Here is a 22,704-nt window from a genome sequence, read left to right on the forward strand (position 1 = left end):
CAGAACCCTATCGCTCTCTTCAAGTGTCGAATTGTACCTGAACTAGCCAATGGGGAGCAGTCCGGGAGGCGGACCCGGCGCTGCCAGGGTTGGGTGCACCGTTGAACAGATGGCAGAGGGAGGCGAGCGGATTCCTGAGGAACGCCGGTCAGGTGAGAAGGCCTTGGGATGTAACTTGAGGATTAGCGGCAGGTGCAGTCCAAGGCGTTGGTGGGACTGAGCGAAGCGCAGGAGGTGCGGCTTTAATGGCGGCGGCTGTGGGCGCAGGCAGAGTCTGGGGCCTTGCAGAGGAGGGGGCGTGGGACGTGGTGTGGGGGGCATGGAAGGATGTGAGCGTCTGGGATGGATCATGCACATAGGCCAGGTGGGCGTGGGAAAGATGGGGCTCGGGCACCGACTAGTCCTGGGAGGGGGTGGCGCTTAGGATCCTTGGGTGGTGGGGTGTCCCACGCCGGGTGGTGCAGGAGGTGTTGAGTTCTGGGAAAATGGGAGACGGAGGGAGGGACCTGCTGTAGAGGGCAGAAGTGGGGGAGGGAGGGACAGGCGTGAGGAAGTGTGAGCAAGTTGGAAACAAGAACCAGGGTGAGACAAGACGCCGCACTTTGCAGGCACAGTTGTAGTGGAGGATAGATGCCCAGTGTTTTAAGAAAAGTGTCTTTGCCGTTAAGCGATGTGCAAACACTACCAGTGAGCACAGTATAGAAACTCCCTTGAGATCCTGGCGTAAATTACCAGCTTCTTTACTCCGTTTTCAAGGAAAGGTTCTAGTGCTCTTATTTCCTCCGCTTAGTCTTCTAGGCATGTGGCTCCTATCAGCTCAGTAGTGGTAAGTTTTCCTGTTTCAGGCGTTGGAGAAAACAAGTACAGTCCTGAGGGATGTAACTGTGTTATGGACTTCTAGAGTTAGGTGTTTATTTTTGATTGCAAGGTATGGTTTTCCTTTGGGACTATAATTAAAAATAAATGTACATCTGCTCCTCTGGGACAGTTAATTATGGAAAAAGATGCTTGAGTCCTTACTTTTGGAGCTAGGAATATATGATTCTTGATGCCCTCCATCTAGTCCAGTGTTAATTTTTTCCCTCCTTTCCTCTAGTAATAGTTGGAAAAAGATCAGGAGGGATCCAGGTTCCTTTTATTTTTTTTTCCTGCAGTCTTTAGTGTTGCATATTCTTTATCACTTAGCCCTTGACCAGCTTATGATTTAAGAAGGCAGTGCTGTTTTAAACAGAAATACCTATGCTCCTACTGAGTGCTGATAAAATATTGTTCATCAAGTGATCACCGTTCTGAATGGTCTGAATGGTCTAGAGACTACTTCCCTCCTTCAACATTTTATTTTAATCTAATACACCGCCCCCCCCCCCCCCCCCCCCCCCCCCGGCCCCACATACAGTCCAATCTTTTTTTTTTTTTTTTTTGGCCTTAGTAGGGAAATTTTATTTTCTTTACCCTCCAGATCATTATCTGGTTCTGTCTCTCAGATCAGTGGCTTAAATCAGCAGTGTCAGTTACAGGATGCTTTGAGACAGCTGATGGGAAGTGGGTGTAGATTTGAGCAGCAGTTAAAGTGTGATAGAAGAGATTGAAAGTGCAGTGATCTGTCTGTGTGCCTCTCCCTCCCCTCCTGAGTGCATAACTACTTGTATTCCTGAAGAGTCGTGTGCTCTAGTTGACCCTGCAACCCCATTGGGATTTGGAACAGAAAGAAGCGTGTAGCCAGAAAGTTTGGAGCTGAAATTTAGGGATGTAAACGGTGCCGATTCAGTCATGACTTCTGTTTCTCAGCCTTCTGCTTTCTCTTCTGTGCTCATTCCCTGCTTTCCTTCATACACTCCTGCCTTTTCTTGTATGCTGTGTTTCTCCATTTAATTATTCTTTTCTCTGTTTTCAGTCTTTCCTGTTTGCTTTGCCTCTCTTCCTCCAACCCTCTTTTTTTCTATGTGTTTCTTCTTTACTCCTGTCGTACCACACGATTGCCAGTTGTGCTCCTTGGTAGCTGCAAAGACTGAGAAACAGAATTATGGTGATAGAGTCTCATCATTCCTTTTCATCCTTGACTTACAGCTCTGACATGCCAACTTCCTTGTCTGTTGGTCATAATTCAGGGTCAGCTTGGGTCTCAGTTAGTCCTGACCCTCTCTTGTGTGTTCACTACTTCCTCTCTCTGTGGTTCTCTCCCACCATAAAATATGAAAGTGAATTAGCTAAATTGAAGGTGTTTGATATCTCATGGTCTTGGCTTTCCAGTTTTAGCTATTTGACTGTCATCTGTTGCCGCCCATTGATGTGAAGATGACCAAGCTGGGATTTTTGCGGTTGTCCTATGAGAAGCAGGACACACTTCTGAAGCTTCTGATTCTGTCGATGGCTGCTGTGTTATGTGAGTGTGCATGTGGACCTCCCTTTCTTCAGAATATGGAAGGGAGAAAATTTTGAAGAAAAAAAAAAATTAGCAATGGCTTTCTTAAATGCTTTGCTTTTCTTCCAGCAGATTGTAATGTGTTCTTTTTTAGTGTTCTCAACCAGTAGAATTTTGTGAAATCAAAAGAAACACAAGGATTGTAGAAGTTTGGACTAGTGATCATCTGGGAAAGAATGGGAAGCGTGCTGTGTCAATTTTGGTTTTTCTTAGAACTGAAAGTGGTACCAGAGACCCTGGGATACTGAGTTTTGTAAAAGATATTTGTCTTCCGTAGTTGCCTGCCTCAGTATTTCTGAAAGTCTTTCCAGCACTTATTCTGTTTTCTTAGGTTTTTCTTGCTCTTCATGAGTCATAAGTGGTCTAGATTCCCTTACTTCTTAGTTCACTCCAAAGCTAAGGTTGTGGAAAGGGGAGGTCAACGTATTAGAAGATGACCATGTAAATTAGGTGCAACACTAGTGGGTGAATGTGGTGTTATAGGCCTTGATAACAAGTAGTTAAATGTGTCCTACTTCAGTGGAAATGTGGGTATTATTGTCACGGGAAAATGAACTTCCTTGTTTCTTGTGTGTGGGAGGGATGGATAAATACTTGATTCAGTCATTATTTTGTATTTCCTGTGACTTCTGTGCTGGATAATACTACTGTCTGTGTAACATTACTATCTACTGTTGTTTTTCATGGTATATTGCCATTAAATATTAGTTCTCTGTTTTGTGCAGCATTCTCCACTCGTCTCTTTGCTGTCTTGAGATTTGAAAGTGTCATCCATGAATTTGATCCGTGAGTACCTTTGCTTGGTCTGGTATTTCCTTCAAGAAGCATTCAGGTTAATGGGTTTCAGATTCAAATTCCAGTGAACTCTTGGTAATGGGGATGTACTTTCTATGCATTTCTACAATGGTCCCCTTTTTGAAACATTTCCAGTGGAATTTGAGACCAAGTGAGTCTCTCAAACTTATAAAAAATGAGAGAGGCCTTGCTGGTGTGCCTACCTATTGCTTAAGACCTGGGTAAGCTAAGAGAAGTCTGACTTCTCAGCTTGGTTGACACTTAATGGTACAGGCTACGGGAAAGGGGACTGGGCCTGGTGTGTGTTTGAGGCTCAAGAGAAAAATCAGAGGTCGTAAACTTGAGATCCATGACTTTTTTCTGTTTAACAATTTGTGTGGTATAAATTGGGTCTGTCAGTTAAGTTCTAAGACATTGAGGAAAATTTAAAGTTGTGATTTTGATTAGGGATTTTATTAGCTAAAAAGAGGCATAGGTGAAAGACATTTACTGAGCTTCATTCTGTTCCAAGAGCTGTTGTACAGATTACCTATAAATCCTCCCAGCAACCCTATGAGATGGAGGTATTAGTGTCCCCTTTTCACAAGTGTAACCGAGGCCGGCAGAGGCCATTCAAGGTCACATGTATAGTAAATGTTACATATATGGTGAATGTCACATGTATGGTAAATGTTAACACATATAATAAATGTTACATGTATAGTAAATGGAGGAGCCAAGATTTGAACTGAGGTTTGTCTCTGTTTCTAGACACTGGAGTAACTTGTGTTACTGAAAGTTAAGGCTTCAATTAAAATTTAGAGAGCTAGAATCATAGAATCTTGATGCGTCGTTGATATCATAAAAATAGAATATTAGGCTTATGGAACATTGATTCAAGTTTAATACCCACATAAGTTTGCAAGTTTGTCATATTGTTTTGGGTAGATATTTGAAAGCACTTTGGAGGCATACAATCATCAATTTTTTTCCCTCAGGAATGAGATAACTTACATTCTTTTGGTTCTTGATCACCAGTATGTTAGGGCTTTTTCTCACACCCTCTAGATGAGTGAACATTGAGATGAGATGGTCAGGGAAAGCAAGAGTATCTGCTCTGTAGTCATAGAGACAGAAGGGATGGTACAGATCATGTGATTTGACACTTCCTTTTGCAGAGCAGGAAGCTGATGCCCAGAGTGTGACCCCAGGCCAGACCTTTTCCCACTAACTTGCACTTCTCTGTCTCACTCTGCTGCTCCTGCCATTAGGTGAAGGACATGATTCTGACACCTGGTGACTGCTACCCCTATCCTTTCTGTCTCTCTGACAGTTACCAAAATAACATTCGTCAGAATAAATAGAAGGATAGATATCTATGCCATCTGCTACTTTACCACTTCAGCTGCTAAAATTTGACCAAGGAGGAAATAGGGTTAGAGCAGTGGGCAGGAAAGATGGTTAGTCATAATCATCTTTAGTGATTAAACAGTTCTTTTCATTTTACTTGTTTATATTTTATTATTTGTAATAAATTTGTTAGTATATATGTGATATATATAAATGAATTATATGATAAATTATATATATATATATACATAATATGTTATTTGTCTTTCTTTTTTACTTTTTAAATGAGAAACTTATGGGGCTTCATAGCTTGAGCCTAAAGAACTGTGTTTTTTTGTGTATAACTCTTAAGCATTTTGTATAAAATGCTTTTTATGTGATTTTTATTTTTATGCTACCATGTAGGTGGCATTCAGAACTATTTTAAATAACAACATGAGTAGATCTGATTACAAATTTAAATACTCATTAAGAGGTGTGTGTTATAGAGTAGACTAAAAAATGTTCATCCTGCATCTGGTGTTACACCCACATCTTTAGAGATGCTCCTCACTTGAAGTTCCCCGTGTGTTCTCGTGTGTGTTATGGAAATGTTCTTTTGTGTGTCGCTGTCACTTGAAAAGAGTCAAATCTGTTGGTGCCCACATCTCAGCTGTCCTGTCTTCTGAGTGCTTGAATCTTCTGGCTGGGGCTGATGCCTACTACATGCCAGCCTGGTGAAGTGTCCTTTGTTTAATTAGCCTCCAGTTGCATTTCCTTACGAGAGAAGCAGCGTTTAACTGAGACAAACGTGGAGCTGCAAATGAGGAGACTCGTGGTAATGTGAAGTGATTTTCCTGCTTCGCATACTTTCGGGTACCAAACTGACTTTGATTGGAGTGATGATAAGTTCCTCGGTGGTATAACCTGAGGAGCCAGATTCACTGCACACTGGGGCGAATACCTGGGTGTGGGGAGGAGCAGACACAGTTCTTCCCTGTCTTTCTGCAGGTACTTTAATTATCGCACCACTCGGTTCCTGGCTGAGGAGGGATTTTATAAATTCCATAACTGGTTTGATGACCGGGCCTGGTACCCCTTGGGACGAATCATTGGAGGAACAATTTACCCAGGTGAGGGGAACAGGATTTTTTTTTCCTTACAGCAGTAACTTATTTGTATAATATGGAACAGTGTGTTTTATTCCTAATATCTTTGTTTTGTGACACTTGTAATTTCATTCTGATTACAGATTCGTAAAAGTAGATCCTATATAGAAGGGAGAACGTGTATGAGAGAGTGGGAGTGGGTAGCGTTTCATAAATTCTGGACTTCTCATTGAATGCACAGGATGGAAATTTATAGGCCTCCTGCAGCTGCTATGTTAGTGTTTCTGGTGGTTTGTTGAGACCCGTGTTACCACCGTATTGATAACTTGGATTTTCCCTTTCTCATTCCCTTGCGTTCTTTGTCTTAGGGGATAACCTATTGGCCTCTCTTCTTCCTGTTGCAGGCTTAATGATCACTTCTGCTGCAATCTACCATGTCCTCCATTTTTTCCACATCACCATCGACATTCGGAATGTCTGTGTGTTCCTGGCCCCTCTCTTCTCTTCCTTCACTACCATCGTCACGTACCACCTTACCAAAGAGCTCAAGGTGAAGGATTTGGGGTGACAGGAGGCTTGGGAATGGATGTTGTTGAACCTCTCTAGTAGATGCTAAAGGGTGGGGGACTGAGAGCTTAAGAAGGGCAGGGAGCTAGGGGCTAAAGACAGCTTTTGATGAGCCGAATTGCTAGTTTCATCCCAATCCCTCCCTAGAATATGTGGTGTCTTATCATTAACAACTGTTTGTCCATATAAGGGAATGTTTGAAGGTCAAATATAAATTGTTGTATATGGAAAAAGAATTTTTGTGTTAGTTTACTCATCACAGGACTGCCTTTTTCTTTTTTAACTATTTTTGGCTGCATTTTGTCTTCATTGCTTTGGGCAGATAGCGAGGGGGGGCTGCTTATTTGTGGTGGCATCTCTTAATGCAGAGCCTGGGCTCTAGGCACATGGACTTCAGTAGTTGCGGCTCGAGGGCCCTAGAGCACAGGCTCCATGATGGCAGCGCATGGGCTTACTTGCCCTGCAGCGTGTGAATCTTCCTGGACTGGGGATCTAACCTGTGTCCGCTGCATTGGCAGGTGGATTCTTATCCACCAGGCCACCAAGGAAGTCTTAGGAAAAGAATATTTAAAGTGAGATTTAGATTTTGAATCTAGTATCCCTTACTAAGGGAGAGAGAAAATAGCTACAAGATATGTTCCAAAACAGGTAGTTCTTCTTACTGGAAACGGACACTTAGCTTAACAATTATTTGTTGATTTTTAAAGAAACATTTATTTAAAAATTCTGAAACCCCTTGGCTTTTATACTTAGAGTCTGTGATACGGGCTCTGCTTCCCCAGGTGTCTGCCTCGCTGACCCTGGCTCCTAGGATGCTGTTCTCTGTGGCTGTGGTGTCAGGGAGATACCAGATGTGCTAAACCAGTTGGAGGGCTTGGGAAACTTGAGTTTAGTTTGAAAGCTCTTTCATCCTTCTCCTTGCTGCCCTGTTACAGATTTGACACGTATCAACAGACAGGTCCTTCCTCTTTCCTTGTGTGGGTTATATTTTGTTTTTCCTTTTTCCCGAGTTCACAGATTGACTCATAATATTCCAGCTCTATTATCTAAGCTGGTATCTTTAGTCTACTGTATATTATCACCTCTGTTTGTTGACTTTTTAGCTCAAATACTTATGTCTTCCTTTGTCTATGCTTGCATAGCTTTTAGGGGTGTGACTCGTGTTCCTGTGGTGTGCACATGTTGTTGAAGGGGGACTCAAATCTGGGGGTACTCCGACCCAGCCGCCCGTTCTGGGGCAGCATCTGCCTGATTTCATGGTTTGTCTGTTCTTAGCACACGTGTACTCAGTTTCAGACTTAGTACAATGGCAGGAAGGGAACTGGTTGTGAGGTGTGTAACTTTCTTGTGCTGCAAGCTTTCCTAGCATCACATCTCCCTTGCAAAGTGTTGAACTATTCTCTGGGCCCCGTAGAAGCAGATGGGACTAGTGGACCCTCTCCTCTCCCACAGCTGTGTTGGTGTTGACTTCCTGTTACCCTTCTTGTCTTACAGGATGCAGGAGCTGGGCTTCTTGCTGCCGCCATGATTGCTGTGGTTCCTGGCTATATCTCCCGGTCTGTGGCTGGCTCCTATGATAATGAAGGTAAGACTTAAAGTTCACCTTATTATCCAGTAGAGCTCTGTGAAGGGTAATAGAATCTGGGTTCAAATCTGCTATTTAGCAATAGGAAAAATGGTGTCTGGGTGAGAAGATTAGAAGTGGGCAGGAAGGGACCTCAGACTGTTAAGTTTATATTCTCTCTCTCGTTTTCTCTAGAAAGGTAGCTGGTAATTTTCCTTAAATAAGGCCTCTGGCTCATCTCTGTATTACTAAAAGGAGAGTTAGGTTTTAGGGTTGGATGGGTTTTTGTTATTGTTTATTCACTCAGTGGTGTCTGATTCTTTTGCGATCTCATTTGCTGTAGCCCACCAAGCTCCAGGGTTGAATGATACTGTTGTTTTAACACTGTAATCATTTGCTTTATTTTAGATGAAAGGAATGGATATTCTTAAAACCATAATGACTTTTATTGATTTATTTCCAAATCACTGTATTTATTGAATGTTATTGGTAATCAGTGTTAGGTATTACAGAAATAGTTAATGAATAAGAGTATTGGCTTATAGTTAAGGAATTACAGAGATAGATAATGAACAAAATAATTTAGCCCATAATCTATTAATGCAGATTAATGCAGACCTATAAAAATAAATCTTAACGGGCAGATAGTATTGTATGCTATGAGAGAAATATGAACAGAGTACTTTGGGAGCGCAGTGAGAGAAGAGATTCCAATTTGGGGATCAGGGAAGGCTTTTTGGAAGTAGTTGTGTTTGAACTGGGCCCTGAAGTTGGAACTTCATTAGGCAAATATTAAAGAGCGAGGCAGTCAGGGCATAAAGACCACCTTGTGGTAAAACGCAGAAGCAGGGTGGTGCTTGATAGTATGGGATATCATTAGGACTCAGATAGCAGGTTCAGTGCCTGAAAAGAAGAGTAGCAATAATGACTAACACTGAGTGCTTGCTGCAGGCTAGATTCTGTTGCAAGTGCTTTACATGCAGTGGTTAAATTGGTCTTTATGACACATTTATGAAGTGGACACTATTATGGACTCTTTTTCTTTTACCAGAAACTAATTCAAAGAGATGTAGAGCAGTTACACTGTTACTGGGTTGTAGGTCTGAGATATGCAGGTAGTTTGTTGCAGATCAGGATTTAATATCCCAGTGTGGCTTTATTGAATTTTGTGTTCCTTCTGCAGGGATTGCCATCTTTTGCATGCTGCTTACCTATTACATGTGGATCAAAGCAGTCAAGACTGGTTCCATCTACTGGGCAGCAAAGTGTGCCCTTGCTTACTTCTACATGGTAACTCTTCACTCCCTTCTTCCAGGAGTCTCTCTATGTTTGCATACCTGTTGGGATTAACTGATGTAAACTGGAAGTAGCTCTTGGGGTTTGAGACCATAGAGTAGAGGACAGAAGCCTTTATGGTCTCTTGTGTCCATACAAAGCCTGACCCAAGGCAGGCGGATGATAAGATAGAGGAAATTTTTTTTAATTTTTAGAGGTCTCCAGATACTGTATTTCTTATGGATACATATTGGTTGGCTAGCTCTCTTTTCTGATATGTTTCCCTTAAATTTTTTCTTTCCTAACACATACTTTTTTCTGTTCAATCTTTCATTAACCCTGAGACTTCTTCCCTTAACTGTTTCGCTTGCTCACATTTCACGTGTATCCCTAAATCCTCCATGTGACCTTATAGTAGGTCGCATCCAGATTAACGCCGAGGGTTAGGGGCCTTTTGTTTTGTGATCACAATGACAAGAGCCATATAGAACAGAGGACTGAGTTAACAGTAATGGGTTTAATTTGATTTTCCTGTTTAAAGAAGTCAGTTACTTAAAGTGTTTAAACCACTTGGCATTAATAAAATTTTTGGTTACTATAAAAAGGTGTTCTGTAAAAAGGTCACAGGTAACGAGGAGGAGTGCTGAAAGGAGCTGTCCTTTTTCCTCCTGTCCTAGGTCTCTTCCTGGGGAGGTTATGTGTTCTTGATCAACTTGATCCCTCTTCATGTACTAGTGCTGATGCTCACGGGACGTTTCTCGCACCGGATCTACGTGGCGTACTGTACTGTCTACTGCCTGGGCACCATTCTTTCCATGCAGATCTCCTTTGTGGGTTTCCAGGTGAGCCCTAGACTGAGTGGAGTTTTTAGTTTCTTCCACTTTTTTCCTAATCATCTCCAACTAAATTGATTTATCTTGGATTCTGGTGAGGATGTTAAAACTTACAGGTCTGACCTTGGACTGCTTGTGTTAACTGAAACAACAGAATCATTGGTCAATAAAGTCTGCCCCCTGAGAGGGTTAATATTTGTTCATGTTGTTTAATTGCTCTTAAGTTAGCTTAAGTTTGGGGAGAAGCAGGGGTATTTTGGTAGAACTGAGTTGATGTGAGTGATCACAGTTATCTTTTTCAGTCCTTCTTAATGTGAATGATCCCATTCAGTAGTAATGACCCTTGAACTTGTTAATGGGGCCAAGTAATTAAGTCCTTTAGGAAGCAGAACATAGAGCTTTTAACCACATTACTCCATAGGGTTAAGAGACAGCTATTAAATCCGAGGAATGATGCGATATGTGTGATTTTTCATGTAAAATTCTTACGAAAAGTGGAACCCTTATTCAGCTCAGCAAGTATTCCTTTGCTCATCCCCTACAATGTGCAATTTGCTAATAACTGGGAAATGTAAAAAGTAAAGATGTGATCCTGGTCCTTAAGGAAGTCTTTCTGGGAAAGACACCCATGTAGCTCTCTGTGATGTAGTGGTCCTAGAAATGTAGTCTTGGACCAGCAGGCTCAGCAGCATCAGGGAATACATTAGAAATGCAAATTCAGGATTTGAATCTACTGAGTTTCAGAAGCTCTGGCGGTGGGGCTCAGCTGTCTGTGTCTGAACACCCCCTCTTCATTCTACCATGATTATGCTGCCTGGTGGAGTTTGAGAACCGATTGTCTAAGTTACAGGAGAGATCTAAGGTGTGTAGATACAGAGGAGAGCAATGGATTTCAGCTTGGCAGAGTAGGAGGCAATAGTATTTGCTTGGGGCCTTGAAGGGAATTTCAATGAATGCAAATTTTGGGAAAATGAGAAAATTACAGTCGAGGCTCAAGAAATAGCCTGAGCAAAGGCCAGACATGTGATATTGATAGACTATGGTACACTTTGGACTCCAGGTATTCTGTGGAAATATGGCAGGTAAATTAGACCCTCCCCTGGATTGGCCCTAATTCCTTGGTAGCCTCAGAACTCATTGGACCCTTTGGTCTGAACTTGGTCTGGATAATTCAGGTCAAGGCTGGACCCGTTGTTTTCCTGACATTCTCACACATCTGCTTTCACCTGCAGCCCGTCCTTTCATCAGAGCACATGGCAGCCTTTGGGGTGTTTGGTCTCTGCCAGATTCATGCCTTTGTGGATTATCTACGCAGCAAGTTGAATCCACAGCAATTTGAAGTTCTTTTCCGAAGTGTCATCTCCCTAGTGGGCTTTGTCCTTCTCACCATTGGAGCTCTCCTCATGCTGACAGGTAGGAAAGGCTTTTAGTATTAAGTATAAATGGGTATGAACATAGCATAAACTCCGAAAACATGGGTTATTTCCTGACCACAGGAAGATGCATTCTTTTTCTCCCCTTTGTCTTGATTTCATGCATATAAAATCCATATTACACACTCAATCCATTTGTCAGCCAGTGTTTGGATTCAGCATAGAAAAAAGATCTTATTGGATCAGTATTTAACCTCAGAAGACTCACACTTGGTAACAGAACTATATTTACCATGCTTGTCTTTCTCTTTTTTCTTTTGTCCTTTTCTTTCCTGTATTGGTAGGGTAGGGGAAATCCTAACATTGTTTGCCCTACAACGTGACTTCATCTAATCCTAAATGACAGGACTGTGTCTGTTTAGTTTGGTTAGCATTGCACATTTTCCTCACGTGATGTCTCAGAGTCTAATTTGATTTTGCCCAGTCCTCTGTATTGTCTAATTCAGAGCAACACTGGAGGACGGCCTGACTTAGTTTATAGCATTGGCCTTGGTTTGACCAGATTTAGTCTAACCCTTCCAGGAAGCATTTCCACCTTCCTTCTCTGAGTTTATCATACAGCCTGACTTTATTCTGCTGACTGTGCTGACATAAGTACTCTCAAATTTGAAAGAAAGGAATCAGTGAAGTTCTCAAGGTATTCGTGACATTTAGACAAAAACCTAGTCTTGCTTTGTCTCAGAGAATCTTATTAAAATGGAAAGTTATGATTAGTTAGGATCAGATGTTATTTTGTTTCAGAAGTAATTGTGAAATATTTGTTGCCTCTTTGCTGCCAGGAAAAATATCTCCCTGGACGGGGCGTTTTTACTCACTGTTGGACCCTTCCTATGCTAAGAACAACATCCCCATCATCGCCTCCGTGTCTGAGCATCAGCCTACAACCTGGTCCTCGTACTATTTCGACCTACAGCTTCTTGTCTTCATGTTTCCAGGTCTGTCTGCCTTGTTCTGAAGTGGTCTTCTTTGCAAGAATTATTTGATTGAAAATAAGTAAAATACCCCCATCCATATATTTTTATTGTTTTTGTTTTTTGCCTGTGTATTTATGTGGTACAGAAGATGGCTAAACACGTTTTTCTAATATTTGAAGCAGAATGGAAATCAGAAGTTGAACAATTGCAGATACTGGCAAGTTCAGAGTGTCACAGTTTTCTGTTCAGTTGTATTATAAAATTCAACTCTAATTCAGATTTTTTTTTTAGTACTTCTAGTGTACCCAACCCCTCATCCCTGACTCCTTCCCATTTATCTTCTTGATATTATTTTGATAGTAGGCATAGCTGATTGTAAAGTTTCTTCATCTAACTTACCTTCTGGCCAGTTCAGAGATAAGAATTTACCACTGGTAGGGAACTTTTTTTTTTTATTGAAATAACTATATTTTTTCTTACTGTGAAAATAAGTTGTCTTTTATACGAATAGAGACAAATATTAAAGTTTCAGGAATTCTCACCACACACCTGTTGCTCCTGTTAACAGTTGGAATGTATATTCATCCAGTTGTTTACTGATTAAAAGTCAGATGATAGAGTTTTTCTCCTGACTTCTAAAATTTTATAATCATAATTTATGTTATTTAGGATTACGTCAGTGAAATAGTGTTTAAGATACAGCATTTGTTAATTTTTTAAGTACAGAGGTATGTAAAGAAGGTGGCAAATGGTCCATAAACTTCCAAAGCAAAATTTTAATTGATGTGTTTTATTCTGTTTTATAAATATTCTGTAGTTAAATACCTCCTTTATGTTGGACATTTAGGTGGTTTCAGATTTTGTGCTATTTTAGAGTGCCATAGTAACATCTTTGCATGTGTCTGATTGTTTTTCCAGCTCTTCACTTCTTTTTTCCCTTTATTTTTGTAGTTGGTCTCTATTACTGCTTTAGCAACCTGTCTGATGCCCGGATTTTCATCATCATGTATGGTGTGACCAGCATGTACTTTTCAGCTGTAATGGTGAGGAATGCCCTCAGTCCTGGTGCAGCTTTCCATCTTGACTCCGGGGGTTTTCTTCTTCCCCTGGCATGGGAGGATGCAGTGCTGGAATGCCCTCAGTCCTGGTGCAGCTTTCCATCTTGACTCCAGGGGTTTTCTTCTTCCCCCGGCACGGGAGGAGTCAGTGCTGACAGCTGTGCAGAGGCTTCCTTCTGAGCACTTGAGGGGCTGCGTGGTAAAGCTGCTCACTGTTGTTGACCTTTCCCGGGAAGGTACAGGGTACTCACATTTTCTGATTGTGAGGCCCACCTTTCTTGGATTCGTACCCTTGTGTCAGGGAGAGGCCCTGTGCAGGTTCTTTCCCCCGTCTTCCTGGAGTCTCAAAAAGGGAGATGATGTTTTTTTCTTAAAGGCTTGGGTGCTGAGTGCCAGATTGTTAAAAGGAGAGAGGAGAGATTTTATATATTGCAGTTAAAGACAGTGCTTCTCAGACTTTTTTGATTCTAAACCACGATTAAGAAATACTTTTTATAGCCTGTCATTACTCAAGATGTACATACATTCATACATGTAGAACTGGGGGGAAAAAAAAAGTTTAAAAAAAACCCACATAACTTCTATTTTAGATGTGTCAAGTATTTTCTCTCCTTTTTGTTCTGTTCCATTGACAGACCATGTTTGTTGAAAACCCCTAAACAGATGTCATCATCTACTAATAGGTTGAAACCTGTAATTTGTAAAACACCAATTAGATTGTGATCTCGCTTCCTGTTTTTTAGGTGCGTCTGATGCTGGTGTTGGCGCCTGTTATGTGCATTCTTTCTGGCATTGGAGTCTCTCAGGTGCTGTCCACTTACATGAAGAATTTGGACATAAGTCGACAAGACAAGAAGAGCAAGAAACAGCAGGATTCTACTTACCCTATTAAGAATGAAGTGAGAAGCGACACATAGAACAGGCTGGGGGAACTGCGTGTGTTGTGTGTGTGCACGCACGTGTGCAAGCATCTGTGGGGTGTTTTTTGAGTGAGGGGGAGTAAAGTGGAACACTGTCACCAGAAGTTAGGATTAATTCATATAGCCTCTCACTTATTTTGGTTCATTTTTTCTAAATCATTTACTGTCTGTAAGAAGCTGTTCTGTGCTATTGTAAATTTAATTTGGTTTACGACACAATTCTTCTTGTCTAGGTGGCAAGTGGCATGATACTGGTCATGGCTTTCTTTCTCATTACCTACACCTTCCACTCGACCTGGGTGACCAGTGAGGCCTACTCTTCTCCCTCCATTGTGCTGTCTGCTCGTGGTGGAGATGGCAGTAGGATCATTTTTGATGATTTTCGAGAAGCGTACTATTGGCTTCGTCACAATACTCCAGAGGTGAAAATTTGGGAGGTGTGGGATTGTGGGGTAGGAGGACGGGAAAGACATTTGCTGTTACAGTGAATCAAATAGCTTTTAGATGGTAGAAAGCTTGGAGAAATTGAAACTATAGAACCTGGTGCTGAATGGGCCTTAAAGGTCAACCTCCACTCAAGTTAGGATGTCTTCTGTAGCAGTGCTTCCTGGTTCAGATTATCTGCACTCTGCTTGGACATTTGTATTGACAGCATGGTGATATTATTGTGAGGTAGGCCATCCCAATTATAAAAGAGAAAGGTTAACAGTAATGCATGTTTATTGTAGAAAAATCAGAAAACAGAAGCAAAAAACAAAGACACAAATTTTCTATAAAGGATCACCTAATGATAACCACTTTTAATATTTTGGTTTATACCTTTGGAGCATTTCCTTTCCAGTAGTTACTGAGATTGGCAATTGTGAGTTAGATTCTTATAAGAATTTCTTTTTATTTATTCGTCATATCCTGCGATTTATCCCCTCCCACCTCCTACCTCCTTTCTTTATAGGAGCTGATTTTTATGATATTGTTTATGATCATTTTTTATGATGATCATTTCTCTGATGACACCAAGCTGTTTATTTGGAAATATTACATAGCTCCCTACACCTCCCATGCCATTATGTTTATTTTTATAAGATTATCTGGAATGAAAGTATTGGCAATGTTGGATTGTATAATTTGCCTTAAGATTTCATTATGGTATACAAAGGTAGGACCAGGTGCCAAGATTTATTTTCTTGTTAGGCACGCGTTATTCTGCAAAGAGTCAGACACAACTGAACGACTGAACTGAACTGAACTGATTCTGTAAAGATGTTAATTAGCTGTATGTTAATTCCTGTCAAATGCCCTTCCACTACTAGTATTTTATTTTTGGAGTTGGTGAGACACTTGTAATTTCTGTTTCTCATTCTTCTTTTCAGGATGCGAAGGTCATGTCATGGTGGGATTATGGCTACCAGATTACAGCTATGGCGAATCGGACGATTTTAGTGGATAATAACACGTGGAATAATACCCATATATCTCGAGTAGGGCAGGTAAGGTGAAGGGGTCATTTGAGTGTTTGATGCACAGGGTCTCATGGGACATACTTCTCCACCAGGGATCATATGGCCTGGAATTTCGCTCTGAGAAATGTGCATGTGTTTTTCTAGGCAATGGCATCCACAGAAGAAAAAGCCTATGAGATCATGAGGGAGCTTGATGTCAGCTATGTGCTGGTCATTTTTGGAGGCCTCACTGGGTATTCTTCAGATGGTAATGAAATTGATTATATTTCTAGCTACAAGACTAAGAAAACTAGATGAAATCTACTTTTCTATCCTTTTACTAATCTTATCAACATATTTTCTTAGTTGATACATATATGCAACTTGAGGTTTGGTTATTTTGATTTTTGTTTCAAACAAGTAGGAAGTAGATGTAAAGAATTCTCATGCATGTATGAAAAGTGAAAGTGTTAGTCACTCAGTCATGTCTGACTCCTTGTGACCCTATGGAGTGTAGCCTGCTGTGCTCTTCTGTCCATGGGATTCTCTAGGCAAGAATAGCCATTTCTTCCTCCAGGGGATCTTCCCAACCCAGGGATTGAACTGGGTCCCCTGCATTGCAGGCGTATTCTTTACCATGAGCCTCCAGGGAAGCTCCATGCAAGTATGCTGCTGCTGCTAAGTTGCTTCAGTCGTGTCCGACTCTGTGCGACCCCATAGACGGCAGCCCACCAGGTTCCCCTGTCCCTGGGGTTCTCCAGGCAAGAACACTGGAATGGGTTGCCATTTCCTTCTCCAATGCATGAAAGTGAAAAGTGAAAGTGAAGTCGCTCAGTCGTCTTTGACTCTTAGTGACCCCTTGGACTGCAGCCTACCAGGCTTCTCCGCCCATGGGATTTTCCAGGCAAGAGCACTGGAGTTGGGTGCCATTGTAAGTATGGCATGTTATAATTGTCTGAAGACCTAGGAATAGTTCCACAAGCAGTGAACAATAAAGAAAATAACGCCTCTGAAAATGAGCTTAAGAATTAGCATTTTTTAGTGGGTTTAAGCCATAGAATCATCTCCCAACTTAAAATGTTTCTCATATATATATATATATGTGTGTGTGTGTGTTTGTGTGTGTGTATATATACATATATATATATGGCATATGTTAACCATGTTCCTTATAATTATTAGCAAATCCTGTGGTTAGAAGAATCATCCAAATACAGTTCTCTGCCTCAATAAAACCTTGAAAAACTTAAAGCAATACCTGTTTCAACTTTAAAAGGTTAAACACTTCTGAAAGTTTATAATAAAAATGGTGCTTCTGCTTCTAAACCACCTTATAATATCAGTTCCCAGGAAAATTATTCCTTCAGTTATTTCTTCTAGTACTTATATTCATATTTCTAAATAATATGTATATTCTATTCACAGATCGATCATTTTAGATATGCTTTATCAACTTCTTGTACTAGATAAGGAATTTAGTTCTCTGTATTTCCCTCTCCCCCTTCTCATCTTGAATCTTCTCATTAGAGTTAATGATCAGTTTTTGGTTAAATCCAGATAAAGCGTTTTCACAATCATGACTAAATAAATACTGTGCACTGCTGAGTCAACCTGTACACTGGGGTTAACATTCTTATCTAGAATAACTTGTTTTCCTGCAGTTAATAATTACCTCTTATTTCTATCTTAATTTTCTTTGACTATATGGTTGCTTCTTAGAGATGTTCAAATTTTAGATTATATCTGGCTTCTGATATGGACAGACTTACCGGATTCACCTGGATTGAATGTATAAAGTGTCAGTATAATGTAGTAAGACTAGTTTCTATGTGTGTCTTGTACAGGCAGAGGAGGAATGACAATAGCCGGGATGTGTTCCTGTGGACTTGCACTTTCACAAACAATTGCTTCGGCACTATTTGGTTATGTGTGACTCTAGGTTTTTTTCTTATTGATAATAATAATATATGCAAAAAGTACAGAAAGTTTTTTGTGTATATATGTTTGTGTGCTTATGTGTTTGTATGCATATGTATTTTTATATGTGTGAATGTATACACATAGGTGGTAGAAATAGATGGTTCCCTAAAATCTTTAGTATTCCATGAGACATATATGTATCTGTCTACCACATTTTCTTATTAGGTCATCTGTTGATAGACTGAGGTTATTTCCATATCTTGTTTATTTTGAGTAATGCTGCAGTGAATACTGATTTCTCTTGGGAATAGTGATTTCATTTCTTCTGGGTATATATCCCAAGAAATGGGATTTCTGGATTACATGGTGGTTCTATTTTGAATTTTTTGAGGAACCTACTTACTGACTCCTATAGTGTCTGTACCAATTTAGATTACAACCAGCAGTGCACAAGGATTCCCTTTATTTAGCATCTTTACCAGCATGACTTTTGTCTTTTTGACAAGAGTCATTCTAGCAGGTATGTGGTGATGCCTCATTGTAGTTCTGATTTGCCCGCGTGCATGCTCAGTTGCTCAGTGGTGTCCGAGTCTTTGCGACCCGTTGACTGTAGGGCATGCCAGGCTTCCCTTGTCCTTCACTGTCTTCTGGAGTTTGCTCAAACTCATGTCCAGTAAGTTGGTGACGCTATCCAACCATCTCATCCTCTTTCGCCCCCTTTTCCTCCTGCCCTCCATCTTTCCCAGCATCATGGTCTTTTCCAGTGAGTCAGCTCTTCACGTCAGGTGGCCAAAGTATTGGAGTTTCAGCTTCAGCAGCAGTCCTTCCAATGAGTATTCAGGACTGATTTCCTTTAGGATGGACTAGTTTGATCTCCATGCTGTCCAAAGGAGTCTCAAGTCTTCTCCAGCATTCCAATTCAAAAGCTTCAGTTCTTCGGCACTCAGCCTTCTTTATGGTACAACTCTTACATCCTTACATGACTACTGGAAAAACCATAGCTTTGACTATACAAACTTTTATTAACAAAGTGATGTCTCCGCTTTTTAATACACTATCTAGGTTTGTCATAGCTTTCCAAGGAGCAAGCATCTTTTAATTTCATGGCTGCAGTTACCATGAGCAGTGATTTTGGAGTTCAGGAGAATAAAATCTGTCACTGCTTCTACTTTTTTCCCATCTATTTGCCATGAAGTGATGGGACCAGATGCCATGATCTTAGTTTTTTGAATGCTGAGTTTTAAACCAGGTTTTCACTCTCTTCTTTCACCCTCATCACAATGCTCATTAGTAGCTTTCTTATTTTTATAACTTTAGAGTTATATGGTACTGTATGCCATTAGGAAAGGATTAGAAATAATGAACTTTCATTATGTGATTTAGCTGTAGCTACCTTGATATAAAGCAGTTTTTTCTTTTTCTAGACATCAACAAATTTCTGTGGATGGTCCGGATTGGAGGGAGCACAGATACAGGGAAACACATCAAGGAGCATGATTATTATACTCCAACTGGGGAGTTTCGTGTGGACCGTGAGGGCTCTCCAGTGCTGCTCAACTGCCTTATGTACAAGATGTGTTACTACCGATTTGGACAGGTTTACACAGAAGCCAGTAAGTGATTCCTGAGAACCTTAACAACAGTAAGAAGAGTAGTAGCTAACACATACAGGATATTTTTTATATTCCAGGCACTGCTCTAAATGCTTTATTTCTACTAATTCATGTAATCCTTACAGCAGTCCAAAAGGTTGATGCTAATATTATTCCCATTTTATATGTGATGAAATTGAGGTACAAATAGGTTCCTTAACTGCACAAGGTCCTATAACTAGTGCTGAGTCAGGTTAAACTCAGGCAGTCTGGCTCTAGAAAAGTCTGTGCTTTTATTCATTACTTTTTTTACCTCTCAGTAAAAGGTGTTTTACTGGAGAAAGGATTATGAAAGGGAATAGAGTATGATAAAGGACTTTACATTTCTTCAGATAAATTGAAAGGAATGTGCTTAGGTTAAGTCTTTCCTTCTGACTCACAATTTCTTGGCTCTGCAATTGGGACTGTTTTGTGGATGCAGGCTGTGACATCTGGAAAGTTCTTCTCTGTCCCATGGAAGGGTTACTGGTGTGTCCCAGAGGTCCTGGGTGGTAGTCCTCAGGAATAGAGGTGCTTGAAGGTCAGGCCTCTGTCTTTTAGAAGAGAGAACCTCCGTGGACTCTGCCAAGCACCATCTTGAGGAAGATGTGAGTTAGGCTAGCACTCAATTTGACCTTCCTGACTGATGTCCTTTTTTGTAGGCCCTACTCTCTACACAAACTGCATGCTAGGGAGTAACATTCCAGTGGGATGATTTAGCACATGGACTTACTGTTTCCTTAGGAAATGAGCACTGTAGAAAGAAATTTATCGTCTTTTTTCCTGCCTTTCTAGAGCGTCCACTAGGCTATGACCGTGTCCGGAATGCTGAGATTGGGAATAAAGACTTCGAGCTTGATGTCCTAGAAGAAGCATACACCACAGAACATTGGCTGGTCAGGATATACAAGGTGAGCAGGTGTTACACTGTGAAAGCAGCTCTAGTGCTTAAAAATAGGCCACGCATTTCTAAAATAGGGATATTTCTGTGTCTGAAAAATAGCCTGCTTGGAATTTTTCTTTTATTTTAGATTGTTCTTAGTAGACACTCCAGTCTGCTGTCATTCTGGCAGTGGTTACAGTGATATTTTCCCAGTTGGAGTTAGGCTTGGTATGTTTTAGTGATTCTCAGGCTTGGGGGAGGTAGTAGGAGAGTGTATGTGTTGTTCGAACTATTTTTCTTCTCTCCCACTGAAGAATTTATGGCATAGAGAGTCACATCAGTTCAGTTCAGGCGTTCAGTCATGTCCATGGACCGCAGCACGCCAGGCCTCTCTGTCCATTACCAACTCCTGGAGTCTGCCCAGACTCATGTCCATCGAGTCAGTGATGCCATCCAACCATCTCATCTTCTGTCGTCCCCTTCTCCTCCCACCCTCAATCTTTCCCAGCATCAGGGTCTTTTCAGATGAGTCAGCTCTTTGCATCAGGTGGCCAAAGTGTTGGAGTTTCAGCTTCAATATCAGTCCCTCCAATGAACACTCAGGACTGATCTCCTTTAGGATGGATTGATTGGATCTCCTTGCAGTCCAAGGGACTCTCAAGAGTCTTCTCCAACACCACAGTTCAAAAGCATCAATTCTTCAGTGCTCAGAGTCACATAGAAGTGTGTTATATCTCTTACATAAGAAAAGGTTGAGAACCTTTGCTGTATTTGGAGGATAGATCATTTACACAGCTCCTTACAAGGTACCCTGAGAAGCTCAGCAGAGAATAGCTAGTCTCACACCAGAGGCAAACCAGGGAGCAGAATCCAGTGTAACGCCTTCCTGTCTGGGTGAACCCAACTCAGTAGAAAAGCTCTCCCGTGCTGACCTGATTATAAACGTTAAACTGATACCTTTGTGTTGCAGGTGAAGGACCTGGATAATCGAGGCTTGTCAAGAACATAAATGTTACGTCTGGTTCTGATCTGCTTCGCACTGAGTGCGTCCCATTTAGGGCGCTGAAGATGGTTTAAAAAATATGCAGTTGATATGAACAGAGCGCGATGAGATTAGAATTGTCCGGAGGTTCTGCCCTGGGCAGTGTGGGCTGGGCCAAATGGAATGATCTTTTAATTCTGAGCAGGTTACCAAATGAAATGTCATGGCTTTACTTTGGTCAATTAAAGGGGGGAATTTTTTTTAAATGTGCCTTATTTGTTTTGACTTATAACTGATTTGAGGAAGCCTAAAGTTTATGCCAGGCTGGTAGAAGGACAGAGAGCAGACCTCATCTGTGGTCTTAGCTCTCTAAATGAGCCATGTATGGGGGCATTCTGTCATTCTCTCTCTCTCAAATCAGGAAAACTATCAAGGACTAGCCGATCCTACATACACAGTTTTGTCATTTCAAAAACTGCAGCACCTAGCCCAATGCCTTGCACATAGTGGGTGCTCATTAAGCATTTACTGAATGAATAAAAGTTCACGGGACCAGAGGAGTGCCATTTCTGGGTAGGAAAGGCAGCTGTGTTGCCATGATGTCTCTGTTCAACATCGCTTGTCCTTAGCGGTGCTTTGACTACAAAGGGACAGGAAGTGGCTACCCAGACCTGATCACACCAGTCTTCTTTGGGACTAGCCTAGGTATTTTTGTGTGTTTTTATTTTTGAGCAGGAGTTCATCCAGGGAGACTAAATCAATAGTTTTGAAGACTTGAGGCAAACAGTACAGTGTTCTCAATGGAACAGAAGAATCTCCTCCAACATTATGTATAGAACTTGATGGTCAGTAGGTGTTCTTGAATTAGCTGACTTGTAACCATACATAGCTGTTTGAAATCTCGCTTTTTAGCATTCTCACCCATCCATGATATAGTCCATGTCTCTGCTAGTTTCCTTTAGCTTGTGCACTCAGCCTGTTGGTTTTACTTAAAGGTGAGCTGCTTTTGTCCCTTTGTCTCAGCTTCTTTATTATTACATCTTACTAAGAAGCTCTGTGATCTGGTTTTGAAGGCCTTGCCAAGTTAGCTACAGAAAGCACAGGAGTCCCATCATATTTAATGTCAGGACAAACAGCCTTATGTTCAGTTATACTAGGGTATTTTAAGACTTATATCAGTGAGATATATAAACCCTTAGTTATTTGAAAAAAAAAAGAAAAAGGTAACTCTTTTCTGTTACCTGTTTAAGAAATAGGAGCAATGACATGACTTTGAGATAAGTCAGAATGGTGTTCCTAAAGGTGTACCTGTGTACCCAGGAAGCAGCCTTCCAAGACAATTTATGAATCAGGTGCTTCAATTGTGGGTGAGATTTGGAACTGATGTTAAGACTTGACTTACTGTATGTAAATACATGATTTATATACAGAATTCCTTCCTAGTGGAAGAGGTTGTTCTAAGGTGGTTTTTTTTTTTGTTTTTAAATCAATGGGATACCAGAGATCATTAGTGTCTTCCTCTGTAAGCATGATAACCCTTTATCACCGCACTTGCTGCTCTTATGATTTTGTTACTTTCTAGACTACATGAAGCTATATATATATTTTTTTTAATTACTTGTAATTTCCACTTTACAGTGAACTGAGTGTA

At 40.9% G+C, this 22,704-nt stretch overlaps 1 protein-coding gene across 2 annotated transcripts; it reads left to right on the plus strand.

Moving 5' to 3' along the window:
- STT3A (STT3 oligosaccharyltransferase complex catalytic subunit A) lies at nucleotides 1-21,319 on the plus strand. Of its 2 annotated transcripts, none has more exons than XM_019954964.2 (18): nucleotides 1-152; nucleotides 2,251-2,383; nucleotides 3,148-3,208; nucleotides 5,537-5,658; nucleotides 6,039-6,184; nucleotides 7,696-7,786; nucleotides 8,949-9,055; nucleotides 9,718-9,882; nucleotides 11,106-11,286; nucleotides 12,086-12,241; nucleotides 13,172-13,263; nucleotides 14,022-14,177; nucleotides 14,432-14,620; nucleotides 15,569-15,685; nucleotides 15,803-15,905; nucleotides 18,982-19,170; nucleotides 19,984-20,099; nucleotides 21,042-21,319. In XM_019954964.2, the coding sequence occupies exons 2-18, from the start codon at nucleotides 2,296-2,298 to the stop codon at nucleotides 21,078-21,080; spliced, it is 2,118 nt and encodes a 705-aa protein (XP_019810523.1). In that variant the 5' UTR covers nucleotides 1-152; nucleotides 2,251-2,295; the 3' UTR covers nucleotides 21,081-21,319. The 2 variants fall into 2 exon arrangements, with proteins under 2 accessions (XP_019810523.1, XP_019810525.1); XM_019954966.2 differs by having other exon boundaries at nucleotides 129-234.
- Nucleotides 21,320-22,704: the final 1,385 nt, after the last annotated feature.

This window comes from Bos indicus, chromosome 29, assembly GCF_029378745.1.
Source record: "Bos indicus isolate NIAB-ARS_2022 breed Sahiwal x Tharparkar chromosome 29, NIAB-ARS_B.indTharparkar_mat_pri_1.0, whole genome shotgun sequence".
Lineage (NCBI taxonomy): Eukaryota > Metazoa > Chordata > Mammalia > Artiodactyla > Bovidae > Bos > Bos indicus.